Here is a 14,212-nt window from a genome sequence, read left to right as displayed (position 1 = left end):
CGAGGGCTAAATGGATTGAGGAGGGGGAGAAACCATCATCATACTTTTTAAACCTAGAAAATAGAAATTTCACTTCTAAGATCATACCTAAAATACAAGCAGATAATGGTGATATTATGTCTAAACAAGAGGATGTCTGAAGTAAGATTATTTTATGAAAACCTATATAAGTTTAGAGAGACCGATAACATTAATCTAGAATTACATTTAGAAAACTAATATTCCAAAGTTAAGTGATATTGATTCTGATAGTTTAGAGGGTAAGATAACTTTTGAGGAAGCGGGGAGAGTGCTTAGAGGTATGAAAAATAATAAGAGTCCGGGGTCAGATGGTTTTACTTCAGAATTTTTTTAAGTTTTTTGGAAAAACTTAGGTTGTTTTGTCGTGCGCTCTTTAAATCATGGTTTTTTAGCCGGTCAATGTTCAGTTACCCAAAGACATGGAATTATTGTATGTATTCCCAAGGGAGATAAGCCACGCCACTTCTTAAAAAACTGGAGGCCAATTACACTCCTGAATATCACCTATAAAATTGCTTCGGGGGTAATCTCATAAAGAATCAAAACAGTATTAAGTAAAATTATCAATGAAGATCAGACAGGCTTTTTATCTGGTAGGTATATAGGCGAAAATATCCGTACAGTGTATGATGTGATGCAATATCTTGAAGATTTAAATATTCCAGGTATGTTGATGTTAGTAGATTTCGAAAAGGCCTTTGACTCGGTTTCATGGAAGTTTATTGATAAAGTCTTAGAGTATTTTAAATTTGGGCCAGAAATAAGAAAGTGGATAAAATTATTTAACAATAATGTATATGCTTCAATTAATCAAGGGGGAAATCTATCAGAACGTATCAATATTGAAAGAGGTTGTCGTCAAGGGGACCCAATAGCTCCTTACATTTTTATTATATGTGCAGAAGTGCTAGCTGCAAGAATTAGAAATAATAATCTTATTAAAGGTATTGATGTAGATAATGTACCAATTTTAAATGTACAATATGCTGATGACACCGGGTTGATACTTGATGGGTCAGAGAGGTCACTTAACGAGTCTTTATCAGAGCTGATAATTATGCTAAAATTTCAGGGTTAAATATCAATACTAGTAAAACTATGGTTAGGGAGCTGTAAATATAGTGATATAACATATAGGCCAGATTTGAATTTACAATGGGGAAAAAATAGATTTACATTTTTGGGGATTGAGTTTTCAGTTGACTTGGATCAAATACCAAAATGAATTTTGACAAAAAAATTGTAAAACTCAAATCAATTCTTACATCGTGGAAGAGGCGGAGCTTGACTCCGATTGGTAAAATCAATATTATCAAGTCTTTACTAATCTCACAACTAAATTATTTATTCATTACGTTACCAAACCCACCAGAAAAATATATCACTATGATAAATTCTTTATTATTTGACTTTTTGTGGAATGGTAAATGCCATAAGATCAAAACAGACGTTGTTATTCAAAATTTTGCAGATGGTGGACTCAAGATGATTGACGTGTATGCTTTCATTCATTCATTAAAGCCAGGTTGGATTAGAAGATTAGTTATGTCTTCAGGCAAATGGTATCTGATACTCAAGTCAACTCTAGATTTAAATAGGCTATATAGTTGTGGGAAAGATTTTGTAAAATTATGCATATCAAGGTGCCACAATACATTTTGGAAAGATGTCTTTAAAGCATGGGATAAATTAAACTTTTCTGAAGATATGAGGCTAAAAAGACAAGATTGTATTCTTAAAACACCTCTTTGGTACAATAATGACATTAAAGTTAACAACAAATTTGTCTTCTATCCCAACTGGTATATGACAGGTATCTTAACTTTAAATGATTTGATGAAAAATTCTGAAAATCTAGCCTTTCTTTCTTTTGACGAATTTATACAAAAATTTGGAATTAATACTAATTTTTTACAATATCATGGATTAATATTGACAATAAAACGCTATTTAAGAAATCTCGAGTTAAAACCAGAGAAGCTTTCACACCCTTTTATACCACAATTATTAGAAATATTTTTTTAAGAACAAAAAGGGTGTGAAAGACTTCTACAGGTTTATAATAACTCCAACAACAACTCCTACAGGTACTAGGAAATGGAATTTGAGCTTTAACTTTGATAGAGAAATGTGGTTAAAAATATATAATCTTCCTTTTAAGGTAACAAACAATTCTAAATTGATATGGTTTCAAGTCAGAATTATTCATCATATCTTAGTTACAAATACCTTCCTTCATAAGATAAGAATAAATCCTAGCCCTATGTGTACTTTATGTAATATGGAAAGGGAGACAATTATACATTGCTTATGGGAATGCAGGGAGGTGCAAACTCTTCTTCTTAAATTTGAAACTTTGTTAGATTTGTTGTTTATACCTTTTGCATATAATAAAGACTCATTTCTTTTTGGAATAGTTTTACAAAATTGTAGTTCTGTTGACAACGAAATTTTAATCATTATGAAACATTACATATATAAAACCAGATGTCTTAGCAATTATTTGAATATCAATGCTCTCATTAATGTAATTAAAGATAATTTTGTAGTCCAAAAATATATGTATAACAGTCTTGGTGACCATGGTAAAAGACAATTTGATTTAGGCTGGAGGAAGTGGAAGCCTTTATTGGATCTATGAGTTGTATTAGTTCTTTACACATCCTACCCTGGTCTTAAACTTATTGTTATATACACTGTATTATTATATAAATACAGGTAACTTACTTTTCTTTTACTTATCTTCTATTGTTGTATATCATAACACTGACTGTTGTGGTCTGTATCGCTGACTAGCGCAGTGATTTACAAAAAATTGTATCAGTATTTTATCTTTTAATACATATTGTATTACAATATTCTTGTACATGCATGTATGCAATAATTACATGTATGTAATTAAGAAATGGTACCTCCCCCTCTCTCCCTTTCTATCTGTCTTCCTTAGTGTGTCTTCTGCCTTTCTGGCTGTGTGTAAGGATGCGTGTGTGTATATAGTATATATGTGTGTTTGTGTGTATGTATGTAGGTGTGTGTGTGTGTGTGTGTATGTAGGTATCTATGTATGCTTGTATATATGTACATGTATGTATGTAGGTATCTATGTATGCTTGTATATGTGTGTGTGTGTATGTATGCATGCATGTATGTATATACATACATACATACATATATATGTATGTGTGCATGTATGTGTGTGTGTGTGTATGTATGTATGTATGCATGTATGTATGTATGTATGTGTGTATGTATGTATGACCTATCATAGCATACACAATGATCTTTTGAATGCTGTGGGTGCGAGTGTGCAAGTGATTGTTTGTTGATGTCTATTTATGTATACCATGTAAAATGTTTGAAAAAAAAAGAAATATAAAAAAAGTCTTTGGAGGTTAAAGCAGTCAAGAGTCACGTCATAGTAATTGTCAAATGTATACCGTTGCTTCATTGCGATTATTTTTGAAGCCAAAATGTCAAACATAAACTTCAGCTATATAGGTAGATGTCTTTTGATGATTATGGAATATTATTACCACAGTGCAAGGACCTTGCTGACCTAGATGTATCAGTGTTCTAGTTATATCCAATGTATACATACAAACAACAAGCAAGGCTTCTATCCCGGTACGTTCAATTTCAATACAATCGAGATTTCCTACGCTCAAAACTGATATGTTTTGGTATGTTGGTGATACACATTTTATAATAGGTGACAGAATAATTATTCATGTATGAGATATCCTGGAGACAAATATGAATAACTATTAATGACATACATCTCGCATAAAGGGAAGCAATCCTCAACTGTTGATAGGACGTTACACAATGCAAAATCAAAACCATGGTCCACAAACGGTCTTTTATGAAATTCAAATCTCGCCTGCAATAAACAGTTGGTTGTCATATTGAAAATATCACCGGTGCAAGTCCTGAATCGATGACACGAAAGAAATAAACCACTTTGTGATGTCGATTTGTCAGTATTTCGTAATTAGTGTCTGTATCGGGTAGTAATTTCCCCAAGGAAAAGGCCAACATCATTCCATATCATTTCTCGTGGGTTGTGAATTGGCGTCGTTCGGGATTACAGTTCGAGATTATTTAATAAGAATGGTTTCTTCTATAACGAATATGAAATTATTGGATTGGTACAGGTCTTGTACAATACAATGTATTCAGTTTGTACAGGTCTGATAAGTTAAATGTTGGTGTTGATACAGGTCTGATACAGTTAAATGTATGTGGGTTGGTAAAGGTCTGATACAGTTAAAATACATTCAGGTTGATAGATATCTGAAACAGTTAAATGAATTGAGGTTGATACAAGTCTGATACAGTTAAATGTATTGGGGTTGATAAAGGTCTTATATAGGTAAATGTATCTATGTTGATACAGATCTGATACAAGTAAATGTATTGGGGTTGATATAGGTCTGATATAGTTTAATATATGGTTGATACAGGTCCGATATGGTCTGATAGTTACATGTATCGAGGTTGACACATACATTACAGGTCTGATACAGTTAAATATGTGGCAAACCAGGAATTGGTTTCGCTCCTCCTTTGAAGTTTTTCAGTTATCAGTTAATAGAAAATAACACTGTGAATTCATCATTCATTGTATACTTCAATATTTGCTTATACATTTTTAACTCAAATATTACGAATGTTTTTGATGGGAACGCCGATTTTTGTGACAAATGATATTCAAACTAATGTTACAGGAACTAAATGTTTAATAACTTTAAATAGATTTACACGCGTATCAAGTCACTGGGTTTGGTACCCATATCACAACGCACAACTCCAGTAGACACGTACACACATATCGGTCCATGTATATCATAAATGCCGAAACGTATCCATGTACCAGTCACTCATGCAGGCGCAGGTAACGTTGTTCACTTTGATCGTCTTTCCCAACTGTGATAAGGCTTTTGTTGTCCTCGTTACTTCTTTCCCTTTCCCTGTATGGAAATAAGGTCAAATTACAAAAAAATATATACATTTTGTATATACATCATTGCCACCCTGTGAAGCGTTGTAATTTTGCTCCGTCTATGATGACTACCCTGCAGGAAAGGAATAAGTATTGTACCTGCTTCCTCCATTGCATGATCGTAACAGGCAACACAATTTGGGATCTTACCTTTTCTCTTCTTTCGTAACTTTCTTCTACCTAATATCTCAATTGACAATGCCTAATTTTTGGCCTTTAGTTGAGTTGGATTTGACCAAACATAGCTTTATTTGTCAATTCGAACAATGCTATATATGGTTACAATATACTGCTTTAACTCGTTCAGTACCGTTGTTAGCTCACCTGCCCGAAGAACATACCGCAGCCTCCCAAAAGACATACGCACTCGCCATACGCATGCACATTGCATGTATGGGAGGCCGTCACTAAATGGCATTAGCTGTTGATAGAACTCAAACAAAACAGATGAAACCAACCAAAGCATATGATGACATTCATAAAATTATATCTGAAGCCTAACTGGGTTGATGGATTTAACTCTGTCCAAAAAAGGATCTTCACACCCTTTGGAGGGCACACGATGCAAAAAATATTAAGGATTGGATATCAAATTAGTCTCAAATGACCTTTTGTAACCGCATGTTGTCCATCGTCGTGCGTCCGTAAAAAAATACGTTTTGGACCTCTTCGGAAAAACAACTGGACCAAATTCAAAGAAATTTGGCAGGAAGCTTACATGGCCATAGGTCAACCAACATTGTGAATTATATGGCCCCGACCCTCGCAGGGGCTTGAGGGGCGAGGCAAAAAAGGGTCAAAGTGACTAAAATTTTCAAAAATATTCTTCACAGATAAAAAGTTCTTAATGTCCTTTACCAAATTTATTAACTTATGACGCTGGGGTCTTATGTTTTCCCTTGGGGAGGGGGTAAAGTTAACTATAGTTTATATAGGGAAATCATATTTTTGAGCATTATTTGTCCCAGTTGCCATTGCAAATAATATTTACTTGGTTAGAATTATCACTATGGGATGCCTGTTGTAAACAACATGTATATTGGCACTACCTGAACCGCAGGGGCGTATTGGCGGGTCAAATTGACTGAAATTCCATGAAAATTCTTATCAAGGCCTAAAAAGGAATTAAATACTCTTAATATATGAAAGTGTCTTCCTTTACCAAAATTGTAAATTTCATGACCATGGGGAATCATAGTTACCCTTGGGGAGGGTAAAAGTTTACTATAGTATATATAGGGAAAATATATTTTCGACTAGATATCAATTGCTTGGTTTGAGGGGGGGGGGGGGGGGGGGGATTTATTCTAACTTTGTAAACATTATCAGCATTGGATTGGTATGCACATCTTGGCACTGACTGACCGTCTCGGCTGATGGGCTGGGCCAAAAAAGATCAATTAAATCAACTTAAATATTTGAAAGCTCAGTTAACCGTTAAAGGCCCATGGGCCTCTTGTTGTTTTAGTGGTTTAATGTCCTCATATCTGCCATTGATCTATGAGGACGTGTTCATGCAGACACCTAAATTAAGAAAACGAAATAGGAAAAGACAGCACCCGTGAAACAAAGGAAAGATTTGTTGCAATGCGAGCAGAATGTCCCCTAAATAGTAGGCCTTCTACGATCAACATGCGTAGGGATACAGCGGGCCTTATTCTGGGGCTAACCATTGTTCCCTAAGCAGAATACAGAGGTGAAAACATCACCGACCTGCACAGGGATGGGGTGGAGGGGTCACAAAAAGCCGACTCTTATGACATGCAATGAGACCAATCAAAAAAGTGAAATTTCCAAATATTTGAAAATGATTTTAAATTTTTACGAAATTCTAAAATCGATATTTTGTAAGAACAAAATGTTCTACGGTATCGTTTTAAAACTCCATCTGGTATCCGATTCAATGTAAACTTACTCTTTGTCGTTTCCTCCAGATAGCCGTAGCAGTATACAAAAACGGGTTGATAGCAGCGTTGATTGGCAATACAAACACCATTACCCATGCATATACACTACCCGGAATCTGGTATCCGAGTCTTGCTATTACGCCTGCAAATGTGTTAGAAATATATTTAGACATTGACGAGGATGATACAAAATCACATCTTAAGTGCAATATAGAATTTCAACTATCACATGGTATAAGTTTTGTTGATGTCTGGTTCTGGTTTGGTTTTATAAGCTCACCTGCCCGAAGGGCAAGTGAGCTTATGCCGTGACTTGGCGTGGGGCCGGCGTCCGTCGTCTGGCCGTCTGTCCGGCGTCAACTTTTCCATTCAAGCAACTTCTTCTCAATAACCAAAAGGCCCAGAGACCTAATATTGGGCCTGTAGCATGCTTGGGTGAAGGGCTACCAACTTTATTCATTTAAGTTGACCTTCATTCAAAGTCACAGGGGTCAAAAAGGCTAAAATCGTTAAACAACTTCTCAATAACAAAAGCCCCAGGGAGTTGATATTGGGGCTGTAGCATGCTGGGGTGAAGGGTTACCAAGTTTGTTCAAATGAATGACCTTGACCTTCATTCAATGTCACTGGGGTCAGATATGCTAAACAATATTTAAACGACTTCTAAATAACCAAAAGACCCATGGAGTTGATATTGGGTCTGTAGCATGATGGGGTGAAAGGCTACTAACTTTTTTCAAATGGATGACCTTGAATGAAGGTCAAGGTCATCCATTTGAACAAAGTTGGTAGTCAAAAAGGCTAAAATCTTTAAACGACTTCTCAGTAACCAAGAGTCCCAGAGACCTAATATTTGGCCTGTAGCATGCTCGGATGAAAAGCTCTCAAGATTGTTCAAATAAATGACCTTGACCTCGATTCAAGGTCACAGGAATCAAAAAGGCTAAAATCTTTTAACGACTTCTTAATAACCAAGAGACCCAGAGACCTAATATTTGGCCTGTAGCATGCTAGGGTGAAGGGCTCCCAAGTTTGTTCAAATGAATGACCTTGACCTTCATTCAAGGTCACAAGAGTCAAAAAGGCTTAAATCTTTAAACGACTTCTTCTCAAAACCAAAGAGTCCCAGGGAGTTGTTATTGGATCTGTAGCATGCTGGGGTGAATGGCTACCAAGTTTGTTCAAATGAATGACCTTGACCTTCATTCAATGTCAAAGGTGTCAAAAAGGCTGAAATATTTAAACGACTTCTTCTCAATAACCAAGAGTCCCAGGGAGTTGATGTTGGGTCTGTAGCATGCTGGGGTGAAGCGCTACCAAGTTTGTTCAAATGAATGACCATGACTCGCATTCAAGGTCACGTCGATCAAGTATGCTTAGATCTTTAAATAACTTCTGAATAGCCCGAGAGACATATTGGTCCTGTAGCATGCTTTCAAATAACTGCAGGATCCATATATGAACAGATCACTGCATTGCAGGTGAGCGATTCGGGCCCATTGGGCTCTTGTTTGTTTAACATCCTATCAACAGCTAACGTCATTTAAGGACGGCCTACTGTGCATGCGATATGAAACAATAGAAATCGACTTATCTTTAAGTGCGACTACTCCATAGTCGTGACGAAATATATGTACTAATTCGTCATTGTAACTATAATCTGACCTTCTTTATACTATCGTGTCCAGATGTGGTATTTCAGTGGAATGGTACTGTAAAAACTTGATCATACGTAGACACCACGTGATTGTGTTAAGACTATCGTAAATCTAGACCAATACAAAATCAAACACGACTTGACTTTCAGGCATATAACATTATCTCATCTGTTTTTCGTTCTGTTTAAATCAATTCCTTTTGATAAAAACAATGTTTTGACTGTTATTGGCATATGATTTCAAGATTCAATTCTTAATGTCTATGACGTACGCAATCACTACACACATTCATGTCACACGGGAGGCCGTCCTTAAATGACATTAGCTATTGAGGGGGCATTAAACAATGATAATCCTAAACGTTATGTCTATAGGGACCAATTAACCCATTGTTTTTCGATATACTTCAGTGTAGACATTTTGAAGTATATCATTATAATTCTTGAATTCAATATGGCAATTATGGTTTATTACAAAAGTTAAGGGTTTCATATAAAACTGATCTAAACAAAAGTTGGGTCCTTCAGCTGAAACTTTTTCCATGGTAGCCATTTTGAAAATGGGTGAATTTCGCAGTAGGAATTCTGAAAAATCTGAAATGTTTACCTGTTAATAATTACATGACCTTTTGAAAAAAAATTCAATCGGACTTGCAACATTTATATCAACATTTCCTATGGATAGTAACCTAGCAGGCTACATATCTATTTTGTAATTTCATAATATACTGCCCAATCGGTTACTACCGGACATTTTATCCTTAGCTTAACTTTCTATACACAGGGGATGTTTCAAAAGTCTATTTTTTCAGTTGGTTAGTTGTTCCCTATAACGTTTCCATTAGCTAACAATGGGGGTAGATGGATTCATATCAAAAGAAACTGAAGACGCAGACGGTATCCGAGAAGGAATAAGCATATGATATAAGAAAACGTGCAATAGCATTATAACAGGTTTTATCTACAGTTACGTACCCAAGACACCGATGGGAAACCAACAACAGAAGTCCGTCGCCACCACCATCAGAAGAGTCTTTGCAACAGATATGTCTCGTTGACGGGTTTGTAAGGAGGCAGTCAGTCCACCACTCTTCGTCATGCCTCGGAAAATACAGATTTGGCCTGTAGCTATGACAATGAATACTATGCTGTTGAGACAAACAAATACTGCGAACGAATAGTCCGCACCTGGTATGACAGGGCCGCCTGTCAGTGGTAAAGCTAGACACACTGTTGATCGAGAGTAATATTCTCCATTAAAATAGGACTGCATTGCAAGAACAGGGATAAGTGCAAGAGTTATTGATACTAACCACAAGAACAAAGATATCACGGAGGCCTTAACCCATGAGATACTCCATCTAGAAAGGCGAGAAAAGGGGAATACTATCGCAATAAATCTGTCTATGGTAACCATCAAAATCAGAAATGTCGACATTTCACTGGATATTGTTGACAGAATTCCAGCTACAGTGCATAATATGCTGCTTCTCCATTTATGATCATTGCTAGCATACACACCGTTGTAATGAATATCAACAGCGCCAATTGTCATCAGATACACTCCCATGAGTAAGTCCGATAAACTCAAGTTAAGCACAAAAACTGAATAACTTTTCGAAAGGTTTTCTCTGTCGACAAATAGCCGGAAGAATAAAACAGCAAAGTTTCCAACTACAGCGCATATTCCAATGATCCATAGACAAACTTTTTGTAGAAATGAACTTATCAAGGCGTAACATGAAGATATCGCATCACTTTCTGATTCGCATAAAGGGCCACCAATATAACAGTCATTTACAGTTTCGTAGTGCGAAAGATCTAAATTTGTACCGGAACATCTGTTGTCAGGAACTGATATTGGTTTAAAACAGCACATAAAGGGGGTATCTGTAAGTAAAGTTCGTAGATTGTCTAGTCCTTTAAACAGGTTTTCTTTAACTTCTAGTTTGTTACCAATAATATTTAGCACTCTCATCTGGCTGTTATTAGCAAATGTCCCAACAGGTAAATTCGTTATCAAATTGAAAGATATATCAAGAACTGTTACTGATGACGGTAAAGTAGGGAAAACTGATAATTTATTATTATTTATCGAAAAGGTCTGCATTGCTGAAAGTCCAATAAGCGTTTTTACAGGAAGAACTGATATTTGATTTTCATTCAGATACAGATCTATTAGTTCAGATAATCCAAAAAATATATTTTCAGGAAGAAATGAAATTTCATTTCCATCAAGATACAGTTCTGAAAGTTCCGATAATCCATAAAATAAATGTTTAGGAAGAAATGATATTCGATTTCTATTTAGTTTAATTACAATTAGCTTGTATAATCCATTGAATATGTTTTCAGGAAGATTGGATAATCTATTTCCACTGAGATCCACGCTAAAAAGTATATTTAATCTTTTGAATAGCCTGTCGGGGAGATTTGATAAAGAATTTTCACTCAGTTTCAGAATTGAAAGACTAGATAGATTACTAAAGACATCATTTCCGAGAACGGAAATATCATTTCTGCGAAGATTTAGGGAGTCAAGACCAGACGATTTGCCGAGAAAACCATCAGGGAGAGTCCGTATATGATTTTCCTGAAGATTTAGAGACCGAAGTAAAGGCAGTTTATGCAAAAGATTGTCGGGAAGAACAACTATCTGATTTGTGCCCAGTCTTAAAGACGAAAGAGCGGATAGATCATCAAAAACTTGTTCAGGCAGAATTTCTATCCGATTTTCTCCTAGATCGAGACGCTTAAGTTTAGACATCCCATTGAAGACATTAACAGGGAGAACGTTTATCCTGTTTCTGTACAGTTTTAGAGATACAAGTGATGACAGTCCGGTAAACAAATTATCTGAAAGAATCTCTAAACGATTTCCTCCCAAATCCAGGTAATCAAGTGAAGGCAAATCACTGAATATGTTATCAGGGAGAACATTTACCTGATTTTCGTTCAGTTTCAGAGTAGTGAGTACTGGTAATCCATTGAAGACGTTATGGGGCAAAAACATTATTGTATTTTCGCCAAGGTCAAGATAGGTAAGCGAAGACAAATCAATAAAAGTGTCATTTGGGATCACCTTTATCTTATTTTTGTTAAGCTTCAGAACGGAGAGTTGAAATAGGCCTCTGAACATATTATTATAAATGATCTTCTTGTGATTTTCTTCCATGTAATTTTCATTGGGTGCCGGATATTTTACTCCGGACAGTCCTATTAAGGTATCATCGGGAAACATCACTATTTGATTCCCTGTAAGATCAAGATCGGTAAGAGCAGAGAGTCCGCTGAATACATTATTTGGGAGAACTGCTACCTTATTCCAGCTCAAGTCTAGAGATGTAAGTGTCGACAAACTTGTGAATACTTTATCAGTGAGCATCGCTATCTGATTCCTGCCCAAGTCTAGAGTGAGGAGTTTGGACAAACCACTGAAAACGTTATTAGTTAGCTTCGCTATCTGATTCTCGTACAAGTTTAGAGTTGTTAGTGATGGCAATCCACTAAAAACATTATCAGTAAGCAATACTATTTCATTATTGTTTAAGTATAGGTCGGTAAGTTTGGACAAACCGCTAAAAATGTTATTAGTAAGCATCGGTATCTGATTCTTGCACAAGTTCAAAGTTGTTAATGATGGCAGCCCACTCAAAACGTTATCTGTAAGCATCGCTACCTTATTCTCGCTCAGGTCAAGAGTGGTGAGTTTGGGCAAACCACTGAAAGCTTTATCATCGAACACTGGTATCCGATTCCTGCTCAAATCTATGATGGTGAGTTTTGGCAAACCACTGAAAACTTTATCATGGAACACTGATATCCGATTCCTGCTCAAATCTAGGGTGGCGAGTCTGTGCAAACCACTGAAAACTTTATCAGGGAGCATCGCTATCTGATTTCTGCTGAAATCTAGGGTTCGCGGCGAGTCTGTGCAAACCACTGAAAACTTTATCAGGGAGCATCGCCATCTGATTCCTGCTGAAATCAAGGGTAGCGAGTCTGTGCAAACCACTGAAAACGTTCTCAGTGAGCATCGCTATCTGATTCTCGCTCACGTCTAGATCGGTCAGTGTGGACAAACCACTGAAAAATTTATCAGGGAGCATCGCTATCCGATTCTGGCTCAAATCTAGGATGGCGAGTATTAGCAAACCGTTGAAAACTTTATCAGGGAGCATCGCTATCTGATTCTCGCTCAAATCTAGGGTGGTGAGTCTGTGCAAACCACTGAACACTTTACTACCGAGTATCGCGATATGATTATCACTCACGTCTAGATCGGCGAGTGCAGACAAGCCACTGAAAACGTTATCAGGGAGCATCGCTATCTGATTTCTTTTCATGTCTAGAGTAATGAGTGTGGATAAACCATTGAAAGAGTTATTAGTGATAACCCTGATTTCATTAAAACCTAGATTCATATACGTAAGTGCCGACAGTCCACTAAATAGCTTATCTGAGATATTGTTTATCTTATTGGATGGTAAGTTTAGTGATACAAGATTTGACAGCTGATTGATGGTCCCATCGGTGAGGGACGATATCCCGCTATATGTTAGATACAGTACTTTAAGGTTCAACATTTGTTGGATGAGATCGACTGGCATAGAATTTACCTTTCTCATGTATAAATAAGTAACATATGGCAAATGGGAAAGTGGTAGCGATACAAGATCACTCCTGGTGTTGTAGGTGTTCTTGAATTGTTCGTAGGAAGACTCCGAGTCGACCTGAACACCAATACACATACAAAATAGCGGGCATGACCAGGTACAAGCAGCTCCGTCGTCAGATTGCGGACATCGCCTGTTTTCATCACAAATCCCATCTACTGGAATGGTGGGTCCTAAACAGTATTGGATTCCGTTACAGTTGTATAGCTCTACAATAAAGCAAAGACAACATATTGACTAATTGACATGATAATGAGTGATCGTGTTTTGTTAGGTACTTTTATTGGAATAGTGAATTGTTTTAAATATAAAACCTACCACATTAAATACATTAATTATTAGTCAACTATCGTCAGATGTTTGGCTGTTCCGTCCCCTGGCCGAGACATAGCATAGTCTTTAAGAATGGTAGTTGCTACTCCTGTTTAACTCTCAGCAGTATGATAGTGGGACGACTGATTTGCCCGCCGTCAGTAGAATGTGACGGGCGAGGTGTTCTTCTGGGTGTGGTCGGCAGGTTGTTTTTAGTGAGGTAGCGTTATCAATTTGCAAAAGTACTGGACTATCACAAGAAGACTTAACACGAACATATCGCAGCCTCTCAAACCACACATACGCACGCACTCACCACCCGCATGCAGGTCTCACGCCCGGGAGGGCGTCCTGAAATTACCTTAGCTGTTGATAAGATTTTAAGCGACAATAAACCAAACGTTATTTTTCGAACTCATAAAGCCTTCGATTATGCAGCCCTGCCCTGCCCTGCCCTGCCCTGCCCTGCCCTGCCCTCCTGCCCTGCCCTGCCGGTAGGGCGTAAAAATTGTACCTGCTGCCCCCATTGCATGACCGTAAGAGGCGACTAAATTTGGGATATTATCTTTTCTATTCTTTCTTAACAACTTTCTTCTTCCTAACGTCTCCCTTGACAATGCCTCACTTTTGGCCTTTA

General features: G+C 36.9%; 1 protein-coding gene across 1 annotated transcript; it reads right to left on the bottom strand.

The window, feature by feature from the left end:
• Positions 1-4,666: 4,666 nt before the first annotated feature.
• LOC117315158 (leucine-rich repeat-containing G-protein coupled receptor 4-like) lies at positions 4,667-12,933 on the bottom strand. Its single transcript, XM_033869303.1, has 4 exons — positions 12,528-12,933; positions 9,563-12,355; positions 6,939-7,072; positions 4,667-4,991 (listed from the first exon to the last, which is right to left on the bottom strand). Exons 1-4 carry the CDS (start codon positions 12,931-12,933, stop codon positions 4,974-4,976), a joined length of 3,351 nt encoding a protein of 1,116 aa, XP_033725194.1. The 3' UTR covers positions 4,667-4,973.
• Positions 12,934-14,212: the final 1,279 nt, after the last annotated feature.

This window comes from Pecten maximus, chromosome 17, assembly GCF_902652985.1.
Source record: "Pecten maximus chromosome 17, xPecMax1.1, whole genome shotgun sequence".
In the NCBI taxonomy this organism is placed as follows: Eukaryota; Metazoa; Mollusca; class Bivalvia; order Pectinida; family Pectinidae; genus Pecten; species Pecten maximus.
Note: the sequence above shows the minus strand (reverse complement) of the source record. Positions and strands in the feature narration are given on the sequence as shown.

Bases quoted from the DNA above. Each gene is read 5' to 3' on its own strand.
- LOC117315158 (XM_033869303.1), bottom strand. From the start codon at position 12,933: ATGAAAAGAAATCAGATAGCGATGCTCCCTGATAACGTTTTCAGTGGC. The intron at 12,356-12,527 runs GTTTGCACAGAC...TCACCATCATAG, and splicing joins CCCTGATAAAGTTTTCAGTG to ATTTGAGCAGGAATCGGATA. The intron at 7,073-9,562 runs GTACGTAACTGT...ACACATTTGCAG, and splicing joins GTTTCCCATCGGTGTCTTGG to GCGTAATAGCAAGACTCGGA.